The 24726-nt window shown below is 39.2% G+C and overlaps 1 protein-coding gene across 5 annotated transcripts in view; it reads right to left on the reverse strand.

Moving 5' to 3' along the window:
• The window catches only part of GOPC (golgi associated PDZ and coiled-coil motif containing), a 47653-nt gene extending 23273 nt beyond the window's left edge, over positions 1 to 24380 (reverse strand). Inside the window, exons 1-2 of one of the 5 annotated variants that reach the window (XM_053591910.1) lie at positions 23850 to 24380; positions 629 to 793 (exon numbers count right to left, since the gene is read on the reverse strand). In XM_053591910.1, coding sequence (XP_053447885.1) covers positions 629 to 793; positions 23850 to 24137 — 453 coding nt within the window. In that variant the 5' untranslated portion in view covers positions 24138 to 24380. The remainder of the gene's footprint in view (positions 1 to 628; positions 794 to 23849) is intronic. The other 4 variants (XM_053591908.1, XM_053591905.1, XM_053591907.1 and 1 more) reach the window with 4 other exon arrangements.
• Positions 24381 to 24726: the final 346 nt, after the last annotated feature.

Consider the following 24726-nt stretch of genomic DNA (forward strand, 5'->3'; position numbering starts at 1 on the left):
CCTCAGCCTCCCAAGTAGCTACCTGCCATAATGCCTAGAACACCCAGCTATTTTTTTAAGAGACGGGGTCTAGCTCTAGCTCAGGCTGGTCTCGAACCTGTGAACTCAGGAGATCCGCCTGCCTTGGCCTCCTGGGGTGCTGGGATTACAAGCCTAAAATACTGTGCCCGGCCTGGTAGAAGGAATCTACATCCCTAATATCTGTGGAGCTGCCACATCACTTCTGGACTGCCTGTCTCAGGATTCTTGAGAGAAAAATAACTGCTATTCAAGAATAATCCCAACGTTACTTGGGATTTCTGTTATATGCAGCTGATCCTGATACAGCAGGGCAAAAAAATTATTACTGTCATAATCACAGATATCTTTTAAATATATCTATTCACATATTCTTGAATAGGAGAACATTCTCTTCTAACTATCAGTCGGTTTTTGATGTATCACTGGTTATCTCTAGGTGACAAGACTGTGGATGATCTTAATGATCACAAACTCTGCATTTCTTACATACTCTAGATTTCCCACAATGAGCACACATTACATTTCATAATTTAAACCCCTCATTAAAAATTGTTCTCCACACCCTCTATAATACATGCGAGTGCATGTCAATCTCTAAACTACTTACCAATTTTGCTTTAATGGTACCGGAGTCAACACTTTGACCAGTTTTGGCATGAAGCTGAAGCTGAATAGAGTGCAGCTGTAAAAGCTGATCATGCACTTCTTTCTCCAGTACAACTTTCTCAGCTTGGGTCTCTGTCAGTTCAGATTTCAGATCCACCAACTGTGCCTTAAAAAACATTAAAAAAAACCCCCCAAAATTAAGTATGCCTAACTTTTTCTTTATTTAATGATTATTATTCAAGAATGATAATTCAGGCTCGGTACCTGTAGCTCAAGTGTCTAAGGCGTGACCCACATACACCAGAGCTGGCGGGTTCGAATCCAGACTGGGCTGCCAAACAACAATGACAACTACTACCAAAAAATAGCCGGGCATTGTGGCAGGCACCTGTAGTCCCAGCTACTTGGGAGGCTGAGGCAAGAGAATGGCTTAAGCCCAAGAGTTGGAGGTTGCTGTGAGCTGTGATGCCACAGCACTCTACCTAGGGTGACAGCTTGAGGCTCTGTCTAAGACAGAGACCATCTTTTCTTTTTCTTTTTTTTTGAGACAGAGTTTTGTTCTGTCGTTGAAACTAGAATGCTGTTGTAAGATCATAGCTCACTGCAACCTCGAATTCCTGGACTCCAGCAATCTTCCTACCCCAGCCTTCCAAGTAGCTGGGATTACAAACCCATGCAACCAGACCTAGCTAATTTTTTTTATTTGAGAAAAAAATTAGAGAAAGGGTCTTGATCTTGTTTAGGCTGGTAGTGAATATTTTTTAAAAGGATACATGAACACTAGAAGCATATTATCTGACTGAAGTATGTCATCTATCTGAACCAGTGGTTCTCAACCTTCCTAATGCTGTGACCCTTTAATACAGCTCCTGTGGGTTGCGACCCACATGTTGGGAACTGCTGATCTAAACTAGTGTAAGTGAGACATTCCAGTGGCAAGAGAGCGCCACTATAAACATGCCTTCTAATAATACAGAATGCTACTTCCTTTTTACTTTGCTTACTTTAAGAAGCCTTTTCACCTTTATCTTCAAAGCCCATGAAAATATACTAGAATGGAATGGGTCATCACCTAGTACAGACAATATGTGCTATGATGGATCACTAACATTAAGTAAGTGGTGTTCTGCCTCCCACTCAGAGGCCACTAGCCTCAATTAACTTCATCACTATCAGGTAGAGGTATTTTTAAGTGCTAACTTATCGTCTTCTAAAGATCAGAGTTGACTGTTAGTTTTCAGTTATAGTGTAGCGAACAACTCTTCAAGACCACTCAGTCATTCAACCGAATAGTTTGAAGTTTCTTACTTTTGCACAACTCATATATTGTGCATAGGATACGTCTGTCCCTTACGTTTTTGGTTTTCCCAACTAGCCAGTATAATGCAGATTAGAAGAGTGTCTTTGCTTCCTACGCAACTCAACATAGTTTTACTAAGCATCTAAGGGGCTTTAGAACTATGCCAGGACAATGAGAAAAAAAATTGTAGATAATACTCTAAAAATTACACATCATAATTTCTGTATGCCTTTGACAAGCTTTCATACCAGCCGAAGTGATAAGTATGCACATGAACCAACAACTGCAATAAAAGGCAAGTTACAGATATACCTAACTGGCCCCTCCCAAGGAATTCAAAGGAAAGGAAGGCTTAAAGAAGGTGAGTAAAAAGATTCAGACTGAAAGTAAATTTAGAAGGGACTTGAATGAAAAGGAAAACATGGACAAAACAGAAGCAGTAACAAAATCTAGAAATGAGAAGACTAGTATGGCACTCATTAAATAAAAACACTACATTTAAAGAGTCAGAGAGAGTGGGCGGCGCCTGTGGCTCAGCGGGTAGGGCGCCGGTCCCATATGCCGGAGGTGGCGGGTTCAAACCCAGCCCCGGCCAAATAAAAAAAAAAAAAAAAAAAAAAAAAAAAATAAAGAGTCAGAGAGAGACTAAACACATCTTTGGTAAATGCTCTGGTTATAGATCGGGATCAGAGGCTTAGAATGTATTACCATGACCCAACTGCACCAACTGTACCCAATAGTACCTAAAAGATGCTCAGTAAGTATCTGTGAAGCTGAAATGAATTCTAACACTAGCCCTGTGATTCTGGATAAAACATTCTGACTCCATTGAAATTTCTTCAATTTTAAAATAGGGGTAATATTTAAAAATAGGGTCAACATGGCATTGACTATTCTCATAAAATTATTAATCTTACATATGTAAGCACTTATTAGAATATGAAAATGTTATTATCAAGGAGATTAGACCTAAGGGATCAAATATTGACAGAACGGACAAGAGTGGAGAGCAGAGGTGAGGCTGGATACAATAGGGTGATAAACCAGAATGGGTAATGAATAGGAAATTACTATACGCTCTCAATGACATTTGTGTTTTCATTTTTATACACAGCCCCTATTAAAATACAATTCAATACCATAAAACTCAAGTCCACAACTTAGTCAGTTTTAGTGCATTCATAGAGTAATGCACTATACAATTTTGAAGCAGTTCATTTCAGTAACATTTTAGCAGCATACATGCAGGTAAGGAGGTGAAGACAAGAACACTACAACAATACCCTATTTGTAGCTTTCTAAAGGACATGTTATCCTTTAGATTAATTTTGTAAATGGAATTAAAGGATTTTACAATACTGAAAAGAAACTGTTAGCAACAACTACTTACAGATGCACCGAACAGTGTATCTGTAACTAGTGTGGTCTACGACAGTGGATGTCCAGTAGATCAGGTCAATAATACTTTTGACAACAGTGAAGCCAATGATGGAAATAGTAAGATATGAAGATAGCTTATATAGACATAAGGGAAGAAAGGAAGACAAATATAAAATTTAGGCTGATTTTTCTGTCAACCATGACATAGTAAGAACTTTCCCACAGAATACGGGCAATAAAGAAACAAGTGACAAGTTGAAACTTTGGATGGGATCAGGAACACAGAGATGAAATTTAATATCCTAGGACTAAGCTACAGGACGAACAGAGTTTCAAGGACTGGAGCTTGAGTAATAACCAGTCAGGATGGCCTGAGAGGTGGAAGAGAAGCAGAATGCTATCAAGGAAACCAAAGTGTAGTAGATGAATACTGTGCTACATCTTGGTTTTTTTACTTCCTGGAGATTGCTCCATATCAGTAGAGCGTTCTCATTCCTTTTTTACATGTGTAAGTTTTTACTCACGTAAAAACTTGTATCAGTGAAGTACACAAATAAATTACAGGGAAAAACTATCCATTTAATTACCCTCCCCCCTAAAAAGCAGGGCAGCACTGTCTCTCCTTGTGCCCTCCCCTAATCACAACCTCCACCTTTATCCACAAAGGTAACCACCAGAATAATACACTGACTTCCACCACCACAGAGTTTTGACTGTTTGAATGCTACATAAATGGAATCAGATGGCATGCATTCACTATGTCTGAGTTTTCTCTCAGGAGTGTGTTCATGAGATTCATTCATGTTGATCTGTGTAGCTGTACTTCATTTTCATTGCTCTAAAGTATTCATTAAATAAATACATGGCAATCTACTACTTGTCATTCATTCCACTCATTTAACTTCATTCTACGTTTCATTCTATTTTTTGATGGGCATCTGTGAAATTGTGAGTTTTTAACTACTAAAATAATGTTGCTATGAATCTATCTTTTGATACATATTGAGTCTATTTCTCTCGAGAATGTATCTAGCCGGGAAGTTTCTGGGTTAAAAAGTATATATTAATATATATTAAACCTCAGCAGAAAAGGTTAGAAAGTTTCCCAAGTAATCATAGCAACTGACATGCCCACCATGAATGAGAACGCTAATAGCTTCATATCCTTGCTTTCACTTGGCATTGTCAGTCTTTTAAAATGTTAGCCAGTCTGCTAAGAATGTAGTGGCATTTCATTGTAGTTTTAATTAAACTTTCCTCAAACCTGGTAGGATTGGCCGCCTTTTCCTATGTCTACTACAAAGTAACAGTAGACATAGGAAGTAAAAAACAGTAGACTTGGAAGTAAAAAAGCCAAGATATGGCACAGTAGCATGCTACTGACCATATGAACAATCTCTTTTGAGAAGTGCCTGTTAAAATCTCTTATTTATTTTTCTACAGGTTGTCCACATTTTTCCTATTGGTACATGACTGTTTTCCACAATGGCTGAGCCATTTTACATTTACACCAGCAATATATGGGGGTTTGTTAAGAGTAGTCTTGAATATCTGTTCTTCTTTGGGGACTCCACTTAAACTGTTATGCATATTAATTATTCTTTTTCCTGTCTTTCACGTTTATAATTTTCTCTCAAATTCATTTTTTGCCTTATATACCCTCTTCTTCTTGCTGTACTTACTGCACTACATAATTTTTATGTCCCTACTTTGAAATGATTTGTTTCTGAATTCTTTCCATATCTCTACAATCATTTTTTAAGTTTTTTAGTTATTCTTTTTGAGTTTTCCTATTTTTGAATTACACTGCTTTATTTGCAGTTGAATAATATTATTAACTTATTTTAGTTTATAGTTTTCATCTGTTTTGTGGCCATCTTTTTATGATATTCATTATTTGCTTCTCTGTTATTCTTTTATTTATTTATTTATTGGAGACAGTCTTGCTCTGTTACCCAGGGTAGAGTCCCATGGCATCAGCCTAGCTTGCATTACTCCTGGGCTGCAGCAATCTTCCTGTCTCAACCTCGGGAGTAGCTGACAGGTATGCGTTACCATGCCTGGCTAATTTTTCTATTTTTAGTACTTTGCTCAGGCTGATCTCAAACTCCTGACCTCTAGAAATCCTCCCACTTCAGCCTCCCCAGAGTACTAGTATTATAGGCGTAAGCCACTGCACTGGGCCTATTAATTTTTATCTTTTTTGATTATAAAATTATATCCAGTTTTTATTGGATTCAAATGAAATCTTTTCTTTTACATATTTGAATGACAAATGTTTTAACATAAGTTTAGGAGACTTCCACATAGGCCACCTGCAGTAAGCATGGGTCTCTTTCTTAGTTTCATATTTTGAGGCTCCCTCTTCTGCCCTAAAAGTGAAAAACCATGGTCTCTCAAGGTAACCAGAGCCATTGTTTTGAAATCTCCCTCCTATGAATGTATCTCTCCTCCACCTTTAATAAAAATTTTCACTTCTGTTCAAACTTCATGTTTCTTCCCTGCACAACTGTGATTCTACTTGTAGCAGTGTTCATTTAGAATTGGACTCTGCCTTCCTTAAAGTAGTTTTTGTTGGAAATTTCTAAAATTCTTAAAGTACACTCAAATTATTTCTAATGTGCTGTCAGTTTCTTAGCGTGCCCCAGTCGTCTGTTTTCATTCACCTGCAACCTGAAAGCAGGTTTGCCTGTTCTCAGATCCACTTTCTAAAGTTTCTCACTCAAAGTGGTTCTCTCCTTTTGGAATTTGTTTTTGATTTCTCAGTTTCTAGGCTCCTCTTTCCATTCCTTCCTCCACACGAAAGATTTAAGTGGATCCTGCTACCCTGATGTACGCATATCTAGGGTTACAGAACTGAAACAGCTTGGAGAACACAGAAACAATGATTATGACCATTAATACTGAGATCATGAAACCAAGGCCCATCAAAGCTGCTTTTATTTCCAGGGCTATCCAGCTGGTCAGTGGCAAAACAGCATTTGAACTCAATTCTCACCCCCAGGACAGGGTAGCAGAAATACATCAAGCAGGTAGCCATAAGGAAAAATTCACCTCTACAGCTACAGCACATACGTTTAACTTACAATAGTCACACCACCTGCCTACCATATACCAGGCACACATACTCCATGCATTATCTCTAAGTCTTATCATACCCTCCAACTTTTAATAGTTATGAAAACTGGAAGTCAAGATTTAAACAATTTGCCCAAGACCACACAGCCAATAAATTAAGAGACTCAAAACCAGCTTGACCATAAACACAGTCTGGGCATCTTTTGCCTCACTGTCTTACCTAGATCGTACTATAACACGTGAAGAGTGAGAGTTAAAAACGAAACAGCTGATTTTAACCTTACTTAAATTCTCAAGTAATATATTATTTTTAAAAAGCATTAAAAAAAAACAGTTAAAGAGTATATTACATATAGGTTTCACCTGGTAAACAATTTTTTTACTTTCTTACATTTGATCATATGTGTAAAAGTTCACTTGCAGAAAAAAATGAAATAAAACTGACCATCAAGACATTATTTCCTTAGATGTCATTAAGGATAAAACTAAACCTTAAGACGCTTACCTTCACTTTAAAAAGTTATTAAATCAATCACTGGGAAGATTTTCTAAGGCAATGATTTTCGAAATGTAGTTCCCACATCAACAGTTATAAGATAGATGAAAATTCAGGGCATACTGCACAAAGTAGGAATGAAGTATTCCCAGGAACAGAAAACAGAGATTGAGAGGCATTTTACCTACATAACATTATAGGATTATCATCATCATTCATTTTTATTTAATAAAATCATTACTGTTCTCATTTCTCATCTCATATTCTTTCAAAACATCCAAAGTTCCAGCAAGATAATTCCTTCCTAACATAATTCTGAACTACTCGGTTCCATTCTCTGGCACCAAATCAAAGTAATTTTTTTTTTTTATTAAGAGTTTCCTATTAACCCACTTTGTCTACAGTCCAGACCTTAATCTTCTACATTTAAAACCATCTAAAAGTATATAACAGCTACATTTTCTTCTTTCTAAACATAGGGTAGTTTTTATTTCTTTACCTGGCTTATGGATAAAAAACAATAATTTTATTGTTTTGGGGGAGGGTCATCCTAAGATAACAAATGAGTGAGAAGCAGGTTGAGCAGCAGGAAAATTGGATCCTACTCACTTGTGAGTTTCGGCATGCCAGCCAGCTGACCCTTTTTGATAAAATTTTAGAAGGTCCTACATAAAAAAGCCTGATAAACATCTTTGTTTTACAAATAAAAAAACTGAGGCCAAAGAGATTACACAAGGTGTTCCTAATTATAAATTGCGTAGGATTAAGACTAAGACTTCCTCACAACTCTGGTGACAGGAAAAATTCTGAGGAAGCAGTCAACAAGCTACAAATCTCAGAACTAGACCAAGCTCTATCTCAGCAAGAGATTCTGAACCCTTTCTCCACAACACACTCCATACCTCCGACATACACATGGACAGGCCCTGGAACTTGGGAGCGTACGCAGGATGAATATACAGACATACACACGGTCATGGGAACAGGCACAGGTGCAGGCACAGACAAGATTCACGCAAAAACACACATCCTGCGAGTTGTTTAGGAATTCCAAAGAAAATCGTTGACACTAAACAGAAAGTTAACTGTAATGAGCTATACAAAAACTAGCTAGGTATGGTGACATGTGTCTGTGGTCCCAGATATTGAGAGGCTGAGGCATGACAATATGCGAGCCCAGGTATCTGAAGTTACACTGAGATATGATGACACCACGGCACTCTAACCCAGGTAACAGAGTGAGAACTTGTCTCAAAAAAAAAAGTACAAAAAGTGATTATTTCATCCTTTTTTTTTTTTTTTTTGAGACAGAGTCTCACTTTATCGCCATCAATAGAGAGATGCGGTATCACAGCTCACAGCCACCTCCAATTCCTGGGCTTGAACGATTCTCTTGCTTCAGTCTCCCGAGTACCTGGTACTACAGGCACCTGCCACAACGCCCGGCTATTTTTGTTGCAGTTGCCACTGCTGTTTTAGCTGGTGGGGCAGGGTTCAAACCTGCCACCCTCAGTATATGGGGCCGGCGCCCTACACACTGAGCCACAGGCAACACCCTACTTCATCTTTTAAATATCTGTACTCTATGTTTGAAAATACTACTTAGGATGAGTATAGATTAGAATTTAACTCTCTAGCAATTTTTCCATTTAATGCCAGCATCTAAAATTGATCATCTATACCCACCTATTTTCCAAAAAGCTTTAAAGCCCATATAGTTTTATAAAATAAAAATATAAAAATAAAACTCATCTAGAGATGGCAGGATGATATCACTATAAAAATACTAACGTATTATAGCTCATTGAGTACTATATTAAATTTAAGGCTAAGTTTCTAATTAGTAAGAGAATCTTTAAAGATTATTTAATTCTTCTCGCGTTAAAAGAAGCAATGCCATTTTATCTGGCAAGACTATCTTTTCTCCTGGAACAAAATCTTTAAAAGAATGTACATAGGGATTCTTATATAAAGGATCCTAAACTACCCAACAGACAGCAGAGGCAGAACCATTCTTTACAAGTTCTTTTTTCCTATGACAAAAATCAAGGTGACCGTGTAACGAATGTTACAAGTAATGAAAGCATTTTGATCCACTCCTTTTCTTTTCTTATATACCTTCAAAATATCATTTAATTTAACCTATTCACTTTGTAAAGAATCTTCATCTATTTTTAATTTTCTTCCCATGCCTGAGGTAGTTAACTGTTTTTCGCACTATTACAAAAAGCCAGGTTTTGGTGAGAAAGAAATAGCATGAGATGTTAACAAATGGAAGAACATATAATGCTCATGGCTAAGATGAGTAAACATTGTTAAAATGTCTATACTACCCAAAGCAATCTATAGATATAATGCAAGCCCTATTAAAATACCCATGTCTTACTTTGAAGATCTTGAAAAAATAACTATTTTTTATGGAATCAGAAAAAACTCTGAATAGCTACTGTAATTCTACAAAATAAGAATAAATGGAAAGACATCACCTTATCAGACTTCAGGTTATACTACAAGTCTACAGTAATCAAAACAGCAATGTATCGGCATAAAAACGGACACACAGATCTACGGAACAGAACTGAGAAACTATAGGTGAAACCAGCCTCATACCACTATCTGATCTTCAATAAGCCAAATAAAAGCATGTACTGGGAAAAAGAATCCCTATTTAATAAATAGTGCTAGAAGAACTGGTTAGCCATATATAAAAGACTGAAACTGGACCCATACCTCTCACCACTTAACAAAAATTAACTCACACTGGATAAAAGGTTTAAATCTAAGGCACAAAAATGACAAACAACAACAACAACAACAACAACAACAACAAACTCTAGAAGAAAGTGTGGGAAAAACTTTTACAACATTGGCCTTGGGAAAGAATTTATGAAGAAGCACTACTGACAATTACAGCAACACCAAAAATAAATGAGACCTGATCAAGCTTAAAAGCTTCTGCACAGCCAAGAATACAATCAACAAAGCAAACAGGCAACCATCAGAATGGGAGAAGATATTTACATGTTACAAATCTCACAGAGGACTAAATACCAAAATTTACAAAGAACTCAAGCAAATCAACAAGAAAAGAGCAAACAGTTCTATTAATCTAGAAACATGAACAGATTCTTTTCCCAAGAGGAAAGATGAATGGCCAACAAATACATGAAAATACATCCAGTGTCCCTAAGCCATCAGAGAAATGCAAATCAAGGCTCCCCATAGCACAGTGGTTATGACGCCAGCCACATACACTGAAGTTGGTGGGTTCAAACCCAGCTCAGGCCAGCTAAAACAACAATGACAACTACAGCAGAAAATAGCTGGGCGTTGAGGCGGGTGCCTGTAGTCCCAGCTACTTGGGAGGCTGAGGCAAGAGAATCGCTCAAGCCCAAGAGTTTGAGGTTGCTGTGAGCTGTGACACCACAGCACTCTACCGAGGGTGACAAAGTGGGACTCTGTCTCAAAAAAAAAAAAAGAAATGCAAATCAAAACCATTTGAGGTATCACCTAACCCCAGTGAGAACAGACCACATCACAAAGTCCCAAAGCTGCAGATGCCGGTGTGAGCACAGTGAGAAGGGAACACTTAATGCTCTGTTGTTGGGATTGCAAACTAATACAGCCTTTTTGGAAAAAAACATGGAGAATCCTCACAGACCTTCCATTTGATCCCACAATCCCATTAGGTATATACCCAGAAGAGAATACATCATTTTATCATAAGGACCTTTGGATTCGAATGTTTATAGCAGCTCAATTCACAATCGCAAAGATGTGAAAACAACCCAAGAGCCAATCAACCCAGGAATGGATTAATAAATTGTGGTGTATATATACCATGGAATACTATTCACCATACAAAGGATGGAGACTTACATCTTTTGTATTTACCTAGATGAATGTGAAGAATATTCTATGTATCTCAAAAATAGAAAAGCAAGCATCCCATGTACTAATACTATGTTGAAACTGGTAGATGAACAACTACAGGCCCACATGAGAGAAAAAACACAATTAAATTAAAGAATGGGGAAGGTGGGTGGGTTTGGTAAGTTCCGACCTAATGGGTATAATGTGGGGGCGTATGGCACACTACCTGGCTGAAGGACTCAACTACAACTTGGACTTTACCTACAAATGCAAACATTGTAACCTGATCATATATACCCTCATATTAATCTGAAATTTAAAAAAAAAGCACCGCACATCACACACACACACATTCATGATTACAGGAAGCCGATGAGTCCTATTCTAAAACACAAAACTATGACCAAACAGAAAATGTCAAATTTGAAAACCTCTGCCATCCCTCAAGAAAGAAAATACTACCTCCTCCTTCTCATTGCAAGTCAGCTCTTAAAGCGGTCTGCTCATCTGGTATATATATAAAAGTTCTGATAGGGAAATCAGATAGGGAACTCTACCTATTCCCTCCATGTTTTTCTATCCAACTATAATGACCACTACTAATTCCACCTGTTATTATTTTTCCCCAGAGAAATAATGGTCTGCAGTCTGGACAAGCAAACATTATCTTCACTATAATCTCTAGACAGATACACTTTTTGTCCAGATAAGGAAAGTGAAGCGCAGAGAGGTTAACTTACTTCTTCAAGGTTATTAAAAAGCCAGTAAATCCAGCACAGTGGTGCGAACCTGTAATCCCAACTACTCAGGAGGCTCAGGCAGAAGGACTGCTTGAGCCCATGTGTTAGAGGCTACATTGAGCTATGACCACACCTGTGTATGCCAATGTCCTCCAGTCTGGCTAACAGTAAGACCTCATGTCTTTAAAAAATAAAAAAAAGCCATTAAAAAAATACACACACACACACACACACATTTATAAATGTAAAAGCTGTATGAAAGAAACTAAAAGAAGAGAATTTGCAGGAGGGCTGTATAGCTTTCCTTCTAGGAGTTTCAGTTATTATTGAAGCAACAATCCCCAAGGTTTAAGGGACCAACTCAGAGGGTCTGGAAGGGCAAAACTATTTTCATAATAAAAAAACATTAGTTTTTTTTTGTTGTTGTTGAGACAGAGTTGTACCGTATGCCCTGAGCAGCGTACACTGGTGTCATAGCGCACAGCAACCTCAGACTTGGGGGCTGTGGGCATCCTGCTGCCTCAGCTTCTGAAGCCGCTGGGATTACAGGCGCTCGCCACACCCAGCCCCGGCTGGGTTTTTCATTGTTTTCATGAGTCGGGCTCTCATTCTCACTCACACAAGTCTTGAGCAATCCTCCCGCCTCAGCCTCCCACAGAGCTGGGATTACAGGCGTGAGCCACCTTGCCTGGCAATAAAACATTATTTGTCTTTTTCACTATGTTGAGATTTGTACTGAAGATACAAAAGTAATGAGCAAAATGTTGGCATTTTAGTACAAGTCAATGCAGGAGCACAAAACTGTGCTGGTAGTCACCGTCATGCACTTGCAGTTTACAAAAGTTTATTTAAGAATATTCTTCATGGGCCCTGCGCCTGTAGCTCAGCGGCTAGAACGCCAGCCACATACACCAGACCTGGCTGGTTCGAATCCAGCCCGGGCCTGCCAAACAACAATGACAATTACAACCAAAAAATAGCCGGGTGTTGTGGCAGGCGCCTGTAGTCCCAGCTACATGGAAGGCTGAGGCAAGAGAACCGCTTAAACCCAGGAGTTAGAAGTTGCTGTGAGCTGTGATGCTACAGCCCTCTACCCAGGGCAACAGCTTGAGACTCTGTCTCAAAAAAAAAAAAAAAAAAAAAGAATATCCTTCATGAAGCAGTAAAAAATATTAATTTTAAAAAATTCTGATCCTTGAGTACATGTCTTTTTAACATTCTATGGAATAGAATGGGAAGTATGCATAGAACATTTAAGCTGCAGACCGAGCACTCATGCCACTGCTTCAGTTGCAAGCTGAACATGTTTTTGTGTAGAGCACCATTTCAATTTGAAAGAAGAACTATTGTTATTTGAATTAAAATACTTGGCAAACATGTTTGTTCTTGAGAATCAATAAAGTGAACACCATGCTTCAGGTAAACAACTGATGACATTTATTGCCAAAGATAAAAATTTACTTTCAAGTGAAAATGAGAATGTTGGGAAACCTGAATCCATACTCATAGCTTGACAGCTTCCCACCATTTAAAGATTTTTCGATTCAGACTTGTGTTACTAACAAATTTGAATTTTTAATATTATGAGATGTGTCAACATTTGTAAGATTTTCATAACTTGGCAACCAATTTCAAAATGACCAATGTATGATGTTATTATGAAATCAAGCCTGGGTAAAGATCCATCCAAAGTGCTGGGCAGATTAATGTATTTTAATGTAATATCGTATAAAAATTTCATTTACACAGTTTCAGACTCCATGCTACAACTGACGTTTAATAAATTTCCTATTGTCAACTTTTACTCTCAAAAATAATGTCCACAATTATCTGAAAAGGCAATTAAAATATTTCTCCCTTATCTAACTACAGATCTCTGTGAGGTCACATATTCTTCCTATTGTTTAATCAAAACAACATAACACAACAGACTAAATACAAAAGCAGATGTGAGAATTCAGCTATCTTCTATTAAGCCAGCCATTGCAATGATTTGAAAAAATATAAAACAATGCGATTCTTGCCAGTATTTTTTTTATCTTGACCAGTTATTTTTTTAATTTAAATATTTATATTAATATGTAACATTTATTGTTGCTATGTTTAAGTGATAGATATAACAAATATTTAAAGTTTTATGTTTTAATTTCTAATACAAGAAATACTAGTACATATAATTCACATAACAAAAGCTCACTGAAGACCTCAAAATTTATGTAAGCCTATAAAGGGGTCCTGAAACAAAAAAACCATTAGAGAACTTGGCCTTAGAGGTTCTGAAACAAGGCCCACGTAGAAGGACATATCATGGGAGATCACATCATACAAAGCTTGTTGTCCAAAATAAAGAGTCTGAATTTTATTCAAAGTGAGATGGAGAAATTTTAAGCAGAACGACATGATCACATTCATGATGGTAGCGCACTGAAACCTCAAACTCCTGGGTTCAGGCGACTCTCCTGCATCAGCTTTCCCAGTAGTTGGGGGCTATAGGTGCCAGCTAATTTTTTTTACTAGAGATGGGGTCTTGCTATTTGCTCAGAGTGTTCTCCAACTCCTGAGTGCAAGGGATCCAGCTGCCTCAACCTCCCACAGTGCTGGGATTACTGTGTGAGACACCACACCCAGCCTTTACTGTAGCAGTTTTCAACCTGTGGGTCGAGATCCACAGGAGCTATATTAAAAGGTCGCAGCATTAGGAAGGTTGCGTATCTTTTTTTTTTTTTTTTTTTGTAGAGACAGAGTCTCACTTTATGGCCCTCGGTAGAGTGCCATGGCATCAGACAGCTCACAGCAACCTCCAGCTCCTGGGCTTAAGCGATTCTCTTGCCTCAGCCTCCCGAGTAGCTGGGACTACAGGCGCCCGCCACAACGCCCGGCTATTTTTTGGTTGCAGTTTGGCCGGGGTCGGGTTTGAACCCGCCACCCTCGGTATATGGGGCCGGCGCCTTACCGACTGAGCCACAGGCGCCGCCCCTTTAGCGCGTATCTTTTAAAGTACTTTACTATGAACCTCAAAATGAAGTTTTAAATAATATACAATGTTTCCCTTAACCTCAAAATAAAGTTTTAAAGAATATACAATGTTTCCTTTTTTTTTTTTTTGTAGAGACAGAGTCTCACTGTACCGCCCTCGGGTAGAGTGCTGTGGCGTCACACGGCTCACAGCAACCTCCAACTCCTGGGCCTAAGCGATTCTCCTGCCTCAGCCTCCCAAGCAGCTGGGACTACAGGCGCCCGCCACAACGCCCGGCTATTTTTTTGTTGCAGTTTGGCCGGGGCTGGGTTTGAACCCGCCACCCTCGGCATATGGGGCCGGTGCCCTACTCACTGAGCCACAGGCGCCTCCATGTTTCCTTTTTAACTCAGAGAACTTAATTGCTTTCTCTATGATTAAACTAGAGATAGAATGGGGAGGATAATCAATCGACCCAATACTTTAGGAATGTCAAAGTACATAAAACCTATACTATGATGTGTAAAGTTATTTGTAATCAGTTCTTTTCCTCAAAAAAGAAATATCATGAAATATTAACTCACAAATTATAGTCTTGTGAATTACATACCCAGGGAATAAATGAACCTGCAGATCTGTCCTTCAACAATGTGGCAGGCACTATGTTAGACACCATGGGTATAGAACCAACAAGACAAACATCATCCCAGCACTCATGAAACTTACAGTACAGAATGAATATTGGTAATCCTTAAAGGTTTTAGCACAAACTAGAGCTGTTTCAAAAAAAATTCATTCATTCAAGTAAGTATTTGTTGAGAGCTTACATATACCATGATCTGGGACAAAAAGATGAATAAGACATAAATTCTGCCCTAAGACATTCACTGTCTATTAGAAAGAGATAATAATATATTTCCATTTATGATGGAAAGCGTGATAAACAGTATTAGAGAGGCATGTGTGAGATATATCAATTCAAAAAGAGGTGAAGAAGGATGGAAGCTCCCTGAGTGTTGAAAGGAGATCTGCTAACACATGGAGTGGAAAAAAGAAAAGTCTGAGACATGAAAACCACTTACAGGTGAGACAGGGATGTAAGCAGTTCAGAAAGGTTGGTGTTTAATAATAAGTTCCAAATGCCTCATCTTAAACAGGGATGTAATTACAGAATTACAATTCTGTAATCCATTTACTTGTAAGGCAATCCCGTATCTACCCTCAGAGAAATTATACAGCACTCAATGTGGCTTAGGAGTAATGAGGAAAGAAACAAACCCCTCCCCCCAAACTTCTAGAAATCAAAATAGGTTCACAAAGAGATAATGCCACCCTCTAAGTCAGTTTTCACAAAGCATCTGACAGCTCAGATTATTTCACCTAAAACATAATTCAGACCCTCAAACATTTTATGTTTTAGAGGTAGAGCTAAGTGGCAACCACTAATTATAGTACAGCATAACAAAATCCAAACAGTGTCAAGGCCTTAGCCTCTGCCTACGGAGCAGAAAGGAATGGGCTGAGGAGGCCTCTACAGAGATGATGATGTAAGCAGAGTTTTGAAACATGAGTGGGTGTCTGATGTCATGGACAAAGGGAACAGAGAGGGCACTACACACAGACACCTATGCCGTGAAAGAGCAAGGCCTGTTTATACAACTGCATACAGACCAGTTTTATATATATATATATATATATATATATATATATATATATTTTTTTTTTTTTTTTTTGAGGCAAAAGCAGCTAAGAAAAGGTGAAAAGAGATAAAAAACAGCCTGGGCACCAATCACCATGGAGAATTTTAGCCAATATCTTTCCCACCAGACCTGCACCCACTGAATCCCTTACTTTGGTGAATAGTAATACATTAACTTCCTAGGGCTGTCATGACAAATTGTCACAAACTAGACAGCTCACAACAATCAAAGTTTTTTTCTCTCACAGTTCAGGACACCGGCAGCCTGAAATCAAGGTACTTGCAGGGCTGGTTCCTTCTAACTCTGACAGAGAAAGTGTCCCATGCCACTCCCCTAGCTGTTTGTGGTTGCTGGCAATCTCTGGCATTCCTTGGCTTGTGGATGTAGCATTCGAGTCTCTCCTTTCCATTTTCATATGGCTTTTTCTGTGTGTGTTTTTTTCTGTCTCCTATTGGTACATTCTCACCAGATTTAAGTCCCACTCTAATCTACTACTGTCTTATCTCCACCTTCATTTACATTAATTGCATCTGTAAAGATGCCACTTCTAAATAAAGTCCCATGCTGAGGTTCTGGGCAGACATGAATTTTGGGGGAACACTATCCAACCCATTAAACGCATTAACCAATACATTTCCCAAACGAAATGTGGTATTATCCCTTACACTTCTTTTTGCTTATTTTTTTGCATCTACATAATTATCAAATCCTGTTGATTCTACTTCCTTAATTTTCAATTTATCTCTTCTTCTTTATACCCCATTACCATTTTCATTTCAATAACACTCTTGTCTATATAATAAATTCCTTTGCCATGATGCTGGGTGAATCCAGTTATTACTCTCATCACTGTGCCTAAAATAGGCTAAGTATTGCCAGAGAAAGTCACACAACAAGACAGACTGGTTGCACCATGAATTTATGATAACTAACCCCAAAAAGGTCCTCAACAATTCCTGACAGTCCCTCTGTGTCTCCGACCAACTGGCTCTCCCACTCTTCCACAACTATTTCAAGCCTATTCTACTTTCCATAAGTTCTTAGTATCACCTACATTTAGCAACTGACCCAGGCTCCTGTTTTACCGGAAAAACAAAAGCCATCACACAAAAACTCCCACAACCTCCAACTATCTATCTAGTCATTTCGTCTTCCTTCTAATACATGCCCTCTCTAGCTGTACTTTGGATCCCATCTTTGTTCACAATGTTACTGAATTAATTACCCTTCTCTTTTCTATAATTCTCAACCTTTCCCTCAACTAGATGCTTCTGACTTATAAACATATTCGTTTATTTTTTCATTTAAAAACAAAATGAAAACAATACCTCCCTTAAATCCCACCCTCTCCCTTCTACCTATCCAGCCACACTCACTCTTACTTTTCTTTTTTTTTGAGACAGGGCCTCAAGCTGTCACCCTGGGTAGAGTGCTGTAACATCACAGCTCACAGCAACCTCCAACTTCTGGGCTCAAGCAATTCTCCTGCCTTTGCCTCCCAAGTAAGTAGCTGGGACCACAGGTGCCCGCCACAACGCCCGGCTATTTTTTGGTTGCAGCCGTCATTGTTTGGCAGGCCCGGGCTGGATTCGAACCCGCCAGCTCAGGTGTAGGTGGCTGGCGCCTTTGCCGCTTGAGCCACAGGCGCCAAGCCCACACTCTCTCTTTCTGCCTGCTTTACATTCTGCCTCCACCATCCCCAACAAGGTGTAAATGTATATTTGTGCTGACTTCTCTAGCTCTGTAGCCTTGAGCCCCTTATTATAAAAAAAGAATAACCATACTAATAAATCTATCTAATGGACTACTATAAGAATTAGATAAATTCTTTAAAAAATGAATTAGATAAATTAATATATATAAAGACTTAGGACAGAGCCTGGCTCATAGTAACTGATCAATAAGGTTGGGAACATAGTCATTGCTAATATTATTGTACATCCAACTATCTATCCAGGCAACCAGCCACACAAGATGGACATCTTGGAATTATCCCAAATTCCTTCATCCTCCCAATCCAATCCGTTCTTTGTCAATTTCTACCTCTCCAGTCTCTCTTGTTCACTTTCCTCTGTCTCAGCTCTTACTCCACACTATCATTACCTCACATGGATAATTTTCAGAACCTCCTAAATGATTTCCTGCCTTTCATTTTTGTCATTCTCCCCAACTTTCTCCACGCCATAGTCAAAGTGGACTATTCTAACTTCACTGAGGTTACCAACTGGTTTAAAATATTTCTCATCGTTATGATAAAACATGAAATCTATCATGTGGCCTATGTAAGGGCCTGTGTGAAATGGTCCCTCCCTGCCTGTTCACAGTTACTTTGCTTCTCTCTTCTTTTGCCCTCTGCTCTCTCCTAACACATACCAACATTCTTTCAGTTCTTCAAACCCACAATGCCCTTAGGTGGGTCATCATAGGTGCATTCGGCTTCCTACTCCCTGTAGTGCAGTACTGAATGATATTAATATTTCTGTTAGCCCAGTTATATACTATTCATACAGAATTTCTTTAGGTAACTTCTTAGGGAAGTCTTCCTTGACACTCGAAAACAAGCTCTTACTACTTTTATATACATTTCATTATTCTCATCAAAGTTGCAATTTCTCATTTACATAACTATTCTCCCAACAAATTCCTCTAATAGAACTGAAGTTCCATAATAGCAATGGCTATGTCTTCATTATAACCCAACTGCCCAACACAGCACCTGGCACATGAGTGTTCATGAGGATACGCTAGATCAATATTTAACTTCAATGTTACAAAATAGCCTGTTTAAAAACAGGACAGATTTAAAGCAGCACAAGAACAAGTACATCACCAGTTCATTATTCATGTGGCTCTAAATCAAGGTTAAAAGTTCCTCTATGAATGGCTGTAACCAACAAATCACTTTAAGGAGACATTAATTCTGCTACTGCTGAAAGAAAGGAAGGTGTGTTACAAGGTATATTGTTGTGCTGTTATTTTAAAGAAGTGAACAGGTGTAACACTGTATTTCAAGGCAGAGAGGTGAATATTTTAAAATACTGGTTCACAACTTTTGGTCTACTACAACATACCTACTGCTACTATTGCTTCTACTACCACTGACTTAAAAGGAACAGGCTGAGGCACAAAATATTATTTAAAGAGTTACTTGAGCCAAAATGAGGACAGGTGATCAGGACACCCATTGCCTTGGGGAGTGTTTTGGCAGCCTATGTTACAAGCAGGTTTTTAAAGGTAAGGGGGAATAAAGGGTGGGCTGATACAAAGTTGTCTGTCTCATAGGTTTAGAGGGATAACATTGATTAGCAATTGGCTATACACTGTTGAACTACAAATTATGAGTTATGGCATCTAGAGTATGGAATTTTATAGCCATCTGGTGTCAGTCTAAAGCCCACATAGCAGGTGGCTCCAAGAGATAATAGCTCAAGGGGGAGTGACATGACTGCTGTTTCATTCTAAAGCCTCTTTTGGCCTGCCAGTTTAAAGGCACTCACATTCAGGGGTCCTCAAACTTTTTAAACAGGGGGCCAATTCACTGTCCCTCAGACTGTTGGAGGGCCGGATTATACTTAAAAAAAAAAAAAAAAAACTATGAACAAATTCCTATGCACACTGCACATATCTTATTTTGAAGTAAAAAAACAAAACAGAAACAAATACAATCACACTGCCTCATGTGGCCTGTGGGCCACAGTTTGAGGACCCCTGCAAAAGTTTCTTTTCTTCTTTTTTCTCCCCATCCTATTACTATTATCCCAAATAATGCCTGTAACTCCAGCATAGTCATCACTAGGTGACTCACCATAGCAGACATTTTCAAGCATGTGGGAAGTAAAGATATAATTTGAAATGGCACCACCTCAAAATATTCTGACAGTCTCCAGCATTCCCTTCTCCTTAGATATGACTCTTCCAAAAGGCACTTATGGCAAGAAGCAGTCACACGGACATCATTTATATATAATTTTAAAATGTAATCTATAACTCTAAAAAACTCAATAGAACTACCATGTGATCCAGCAATCCCACTATCCCACTACTGAGTATACATACACATGTATCTAAAAAAAAAAAAAAATCAGTATGTCAAGCAAAATCTGCACTTCCATGTTTATTGCAGCACTATTGAAAATACCCAGGAGATGGAACCAATGTAAGTGTCCACAAGAGATGAACGGATAAAGAAAATGTGGTGTATATATGGAATACTAGTCAGCCATCAAAGAGAATGAAATCCTGTCATTTACAGCAACATGGATAAGCCTGGTAAAGTGAAATAAGCCAGGCCCAGAGAGAGAAATATTGCATGCTCTCACTCAGATATGAAAACCGAATAAGTGATCTCACAGAAGCAGAAAGTAGACTAGTGGTTTGCAGAGGTGGGAAAGGGAAGAAGAGAGATAGGGAGAGATCCGTTAACGGATGAAAATTTCAGCTGGATAGAAGGCATAAGTTCTGGTGTTCTACAGCACTGTAAGTGATGACAGTTAACAGTTTATTGCATATTTTCAAATAGCCAGAAGATTCTGAATTGTTTCTAAGACAAAGAAATGATAAATGTTAGTGATGGATATGCTCATTACTATGATATGATCATTACACATTATATACATTGTACTGAAATATTACATCATACCTCATAAATATGTACAATTATTGTATCAATTAAAAATAACAACTACTAGTTTAATTTAAACATGGTGTTATCTACACAAGGACTGGACAGAAAAGGGGGCAGGCGATGTGGAAGGATACCGAAGACCAATTTAAATTTACTATAAATTACCCACACTGGAGATATCTACATCTTGATTGCAAAAAGAATATTTTATTATGGTAACATCTCTCTAAAACCGTGGCACTTTGCCACACATTTGTTATATCAAACAATAAGTGGCCTCAAATATATGCCTTAATGTCCATATAATTAAAACAATAGAGCGAATGCAATTTTCTTACTAAGGAATAAAATGGGAGAGAAACTATAGAATTTTTTTCTAAAAAATCAAGATATCAGAAGATTGATAACGGTATATGGAACAACCCCTAAAATTCTCCAGATGGTACAGGAGCAGTTCTTCTTTAAAAGGCAGCACTGACAATGAAATCTCCTTCTACAGCAATATACAACTGACTCCATGAAAACTTTAGAAACTGCTAAATGTGTAAAGATTGACACCAAAGACAGACAAGTCAACTGTAACTGAAAAAACACACAAGGAAAAAAAAAAAAAAATCAAGCTATGTCTCTCCCTCCCCCTTTTCTAAGATTTTTAAACCAAGGTTTTCAAGCATGTTGAAAAAACACGCTCATGTTGTGACAGCATTTCTTATTCTGAAAATAGTGGAACCTCCTAAACCAAGATGTGGACTCCAAGTAGGTAATAACAACTTCTGTGAACACACACAATTTATTACCACTCTGAATATTCATCTAAAATACTTAAAGACAAAAAAAAATTGACTACCACTTCCTACTCAAAGAATGATCCTTTCCCCAAATTTAGCTTTTATCTCTGACATCAAAAAACATCAATGTTTAAAGTTTCCTTAGATCAGTTAAAAAATATATAAGGTATTGTTTAATTTGGAAAAAGGTGTTTCTCCCCAGTAGATAGTTGCAGTTGTAAAAGACACCAACAGTCTCAAGTCGTGAGACCATTAGTCTGTTTTCTGCTGCTTATTAACAGAATACCTGAAACTGGGTAACTTATTTTACAAAGGAACTTATTTCTTAAAATTATGAAGATGAAGTTCAGGGTCATTAGGCTATATCTGGTGAGAGCTGCCTTGTTGATGGAAGTCTGTGCAAGGGGAGTAAATGCGCTAACACGCTTGTTAGGTTTCTCTTTCTCTTCTTATAAAACCACCAGTTCCACTCACATGATAATCCATTAATCCAACTGGATTAATCTACTCACCAACCACTTTTTAAAGGCCCCACATTGGGGATCCAATAATTTCAATAGAGCCACACTAGGGTTTAAGTTTCTGATGCATGAAATTTTGGGGGAGGGTACACATTCAAACCATAGCATGTGGCAAAAACTAATCTTGATCTTAGTTGTTTAATGCTAACATACTATTTCTAAAACCCATCGAATGCAATTTTACCACCCCAAAAAATAGTTACCTTTTGGAAATTACCACTAATCAAAAAATTGAGAGACATTTTCAGTTATCTACAATAAGTTTTACTTTCCTGTCAGCATTTTCATTCCAAACTTTTCAAAACAGATGAAAGAAATTAAAAAGTCCTTTCTATGAAGAAGAGCCACAAAATCTTGGCTATGTAAACCTATAATAATCAAAGATTAATTATGCCACATTTTTATGTCTAATTAATAGGAGAGAAAGCATGCTGCACATCTGACATTCCTATTGGTTTGGATACAATGGTCAATTACAACTTGTAGCAATAATGATTTCTTTGGGGCTCTGCACCTGTAGCTCAAGTGGCTAAGGTGCCAGCAACATACATCAGAGCTGGCAGGTTGGAATCCAGCTGAGGCCTGCCAAACAACAATAACAACTACAACCAAAACAAAGCCCAGCGTTGTGGTGTGCCTGTATTCCCAGCTATGTGGGAGGCTGAGGCAAGAGAATGGCTTAAGCTCAGGAGTTGGAGGTTGCTGTGAACTGTGATGCCAGCGCACTCTACCCAGGGTGACAGCTTGAGGCTGTCTCAAGAAAACAAAAACCAAAACCAAACAAAAAAAAATCATGGTTTCTTTGGAAACCCAGGGTTCAAACAGCTTCCCAAGTCACTGATTATCCGATTTTTATCTACTTTAAAATGAGAGATCCATTCTCTAAAATTGCCTACTGAGAAAGTGCTCTTTATGCAATAATGTTAATCTACCATGATATTTAAATATTATAATAATGCCCTAATTTAATTTTCTGCACAATGTGGTAGAAATTTGTTTGGACTCACCACCACTCCACCCTCACCTATACCCAGAATTAGAGAGTAAAGCAAATGATCATTTTTTACATTCTCTCAAAAATAAATTCAGACTCTGGGAAACACAGTAAAGTACAAACACACAAAACCTCAATGTTAGCAGTCACTTGAATAATTGCAGCTACTACAGGTATCTGCCTGTAATTTAAGGACTAACTGTGGATGTAAACCAAGAAAGGCACAGAGACTAGCTTACGTATCCCACTAAATTTTCCTAAGAGCTTTGATCAGATTCCTCTAAATAGTTCATGCCTGTCTCTGTGTGCAACGTTAGAGACGCTGGCCCGAAATAGTCACAAAAATAATCAGGACTGTTATCTGTCTGAAAATACACAAATCTGGTTTATCAATGGGAAAGTGGATCTGCAAAACTCAAATGATAAAAGGTGGGCTACGGTATTTCCATGACAGAATCATTGTTAAGTTTGATAATTTAACACGTACAAGGAAGGCTAGTGCAATTAGTTTGTTTCCTCCTCAGTGAGATTGATACTAGGAAGGTGGATGACAGGACCCCGGGAGACCCACACGTCGGTCTACACTCTTTTCTTTCGCAACCTCAACTCACTCCTTCCCTTCGCACACATACACACGCACACTCCCATCACATTCAAAGCCCAGATGCCCCAGTGAGCAGTTTCTAGGGTAGTTTCACTGGTGCGTTAAATGGGATCTGACACCACTGGCAGCCTGGGGTTGAATGCCACCCCGCAAGCGCCCACGCCTCACCTCTAGCTTGTGGTTGATTTGGGACACAGTCTGGGCTTTATGGCAAAGCTGTGCAAAGCAGGAGCTAAGGCTGGTCATCTTCTGTCGTCCCTCGTAAGTGATGTCCGCCTGGTCCGGATCGATCTCGCCCAGGAGCAGATCTACATCCACGAAGGCCTTGTCGAACTCCTTCTCCAGCACCTCCAGCCACCGGAACATGGACACTCCGCCGGGGGAGACCCCCACGGCACAGGAGGCGCCCCCTGGGCCCCCTCCGGCTCCTGCCGGGCATGGGCCGCCTGCCGACATGGCGCCGTCTAGGGCCTCCCCCGACTGCAGCTGACCCTCGCCGCCCACCTGGCGCGAGGGGAACTGCTGGGACTGCGGGGACAACCCCCCGCGCGCACGCACGCTCAGTCTGTCCCTCCTTTCCCCTCGCGCAGCTAACGCCGGCAGTACGGCCCTACAGTGCAGTAGCAGCGAGGTACAAGCGGTGGATGAGGCGGCACACGGAAGGCTCGGGCCGTCCCACTTCCCGGCCCGCCCCCGCTGCGCATGCGTCGCCAAGAGCTGGGCTGACGTAGCTAGGAGGGGCGAAGTGGGCGGGGTCAGGAAGCGACCTTGGCCTATGAGAGGCCTCTACTTGGAGCCGGCCTGTAAGCGGCCATATTGAGAACTGGCAAACAGCATTCTTGGGTACCTGGGAAAGGGCGGCGCGTGGTCTCTGCTTCCAAGTTGGAAAGGCTGTAGGAAGAGAAAGATGTCCACGTCGCAGAAAGAAAGGGTTTCCACAAGTTTGACTTCACAGTGGGCGGAAGCTGTTCTAAAGTCTTCCTGGAAGGTTGCTGCGGTGGCGTTCTGGGGCAGGGAAGGGAGAGCGAGGAAGGGCGGTGTGAGC

Source organism: Nycticebus coucang, chromosome 5, assembly GCF_027406575.1.
Source record: "Nycticebus coucang isolate mNycCou1 chromosome 5, mNycCou1.pri, whole genome shotgun sequence".
Lineage (NCBI taxonomy): Eukaryota > Metazoa > Chordata > Mammalia > Primates > Lorisidae > Nycticebus > Nycticebus coucang.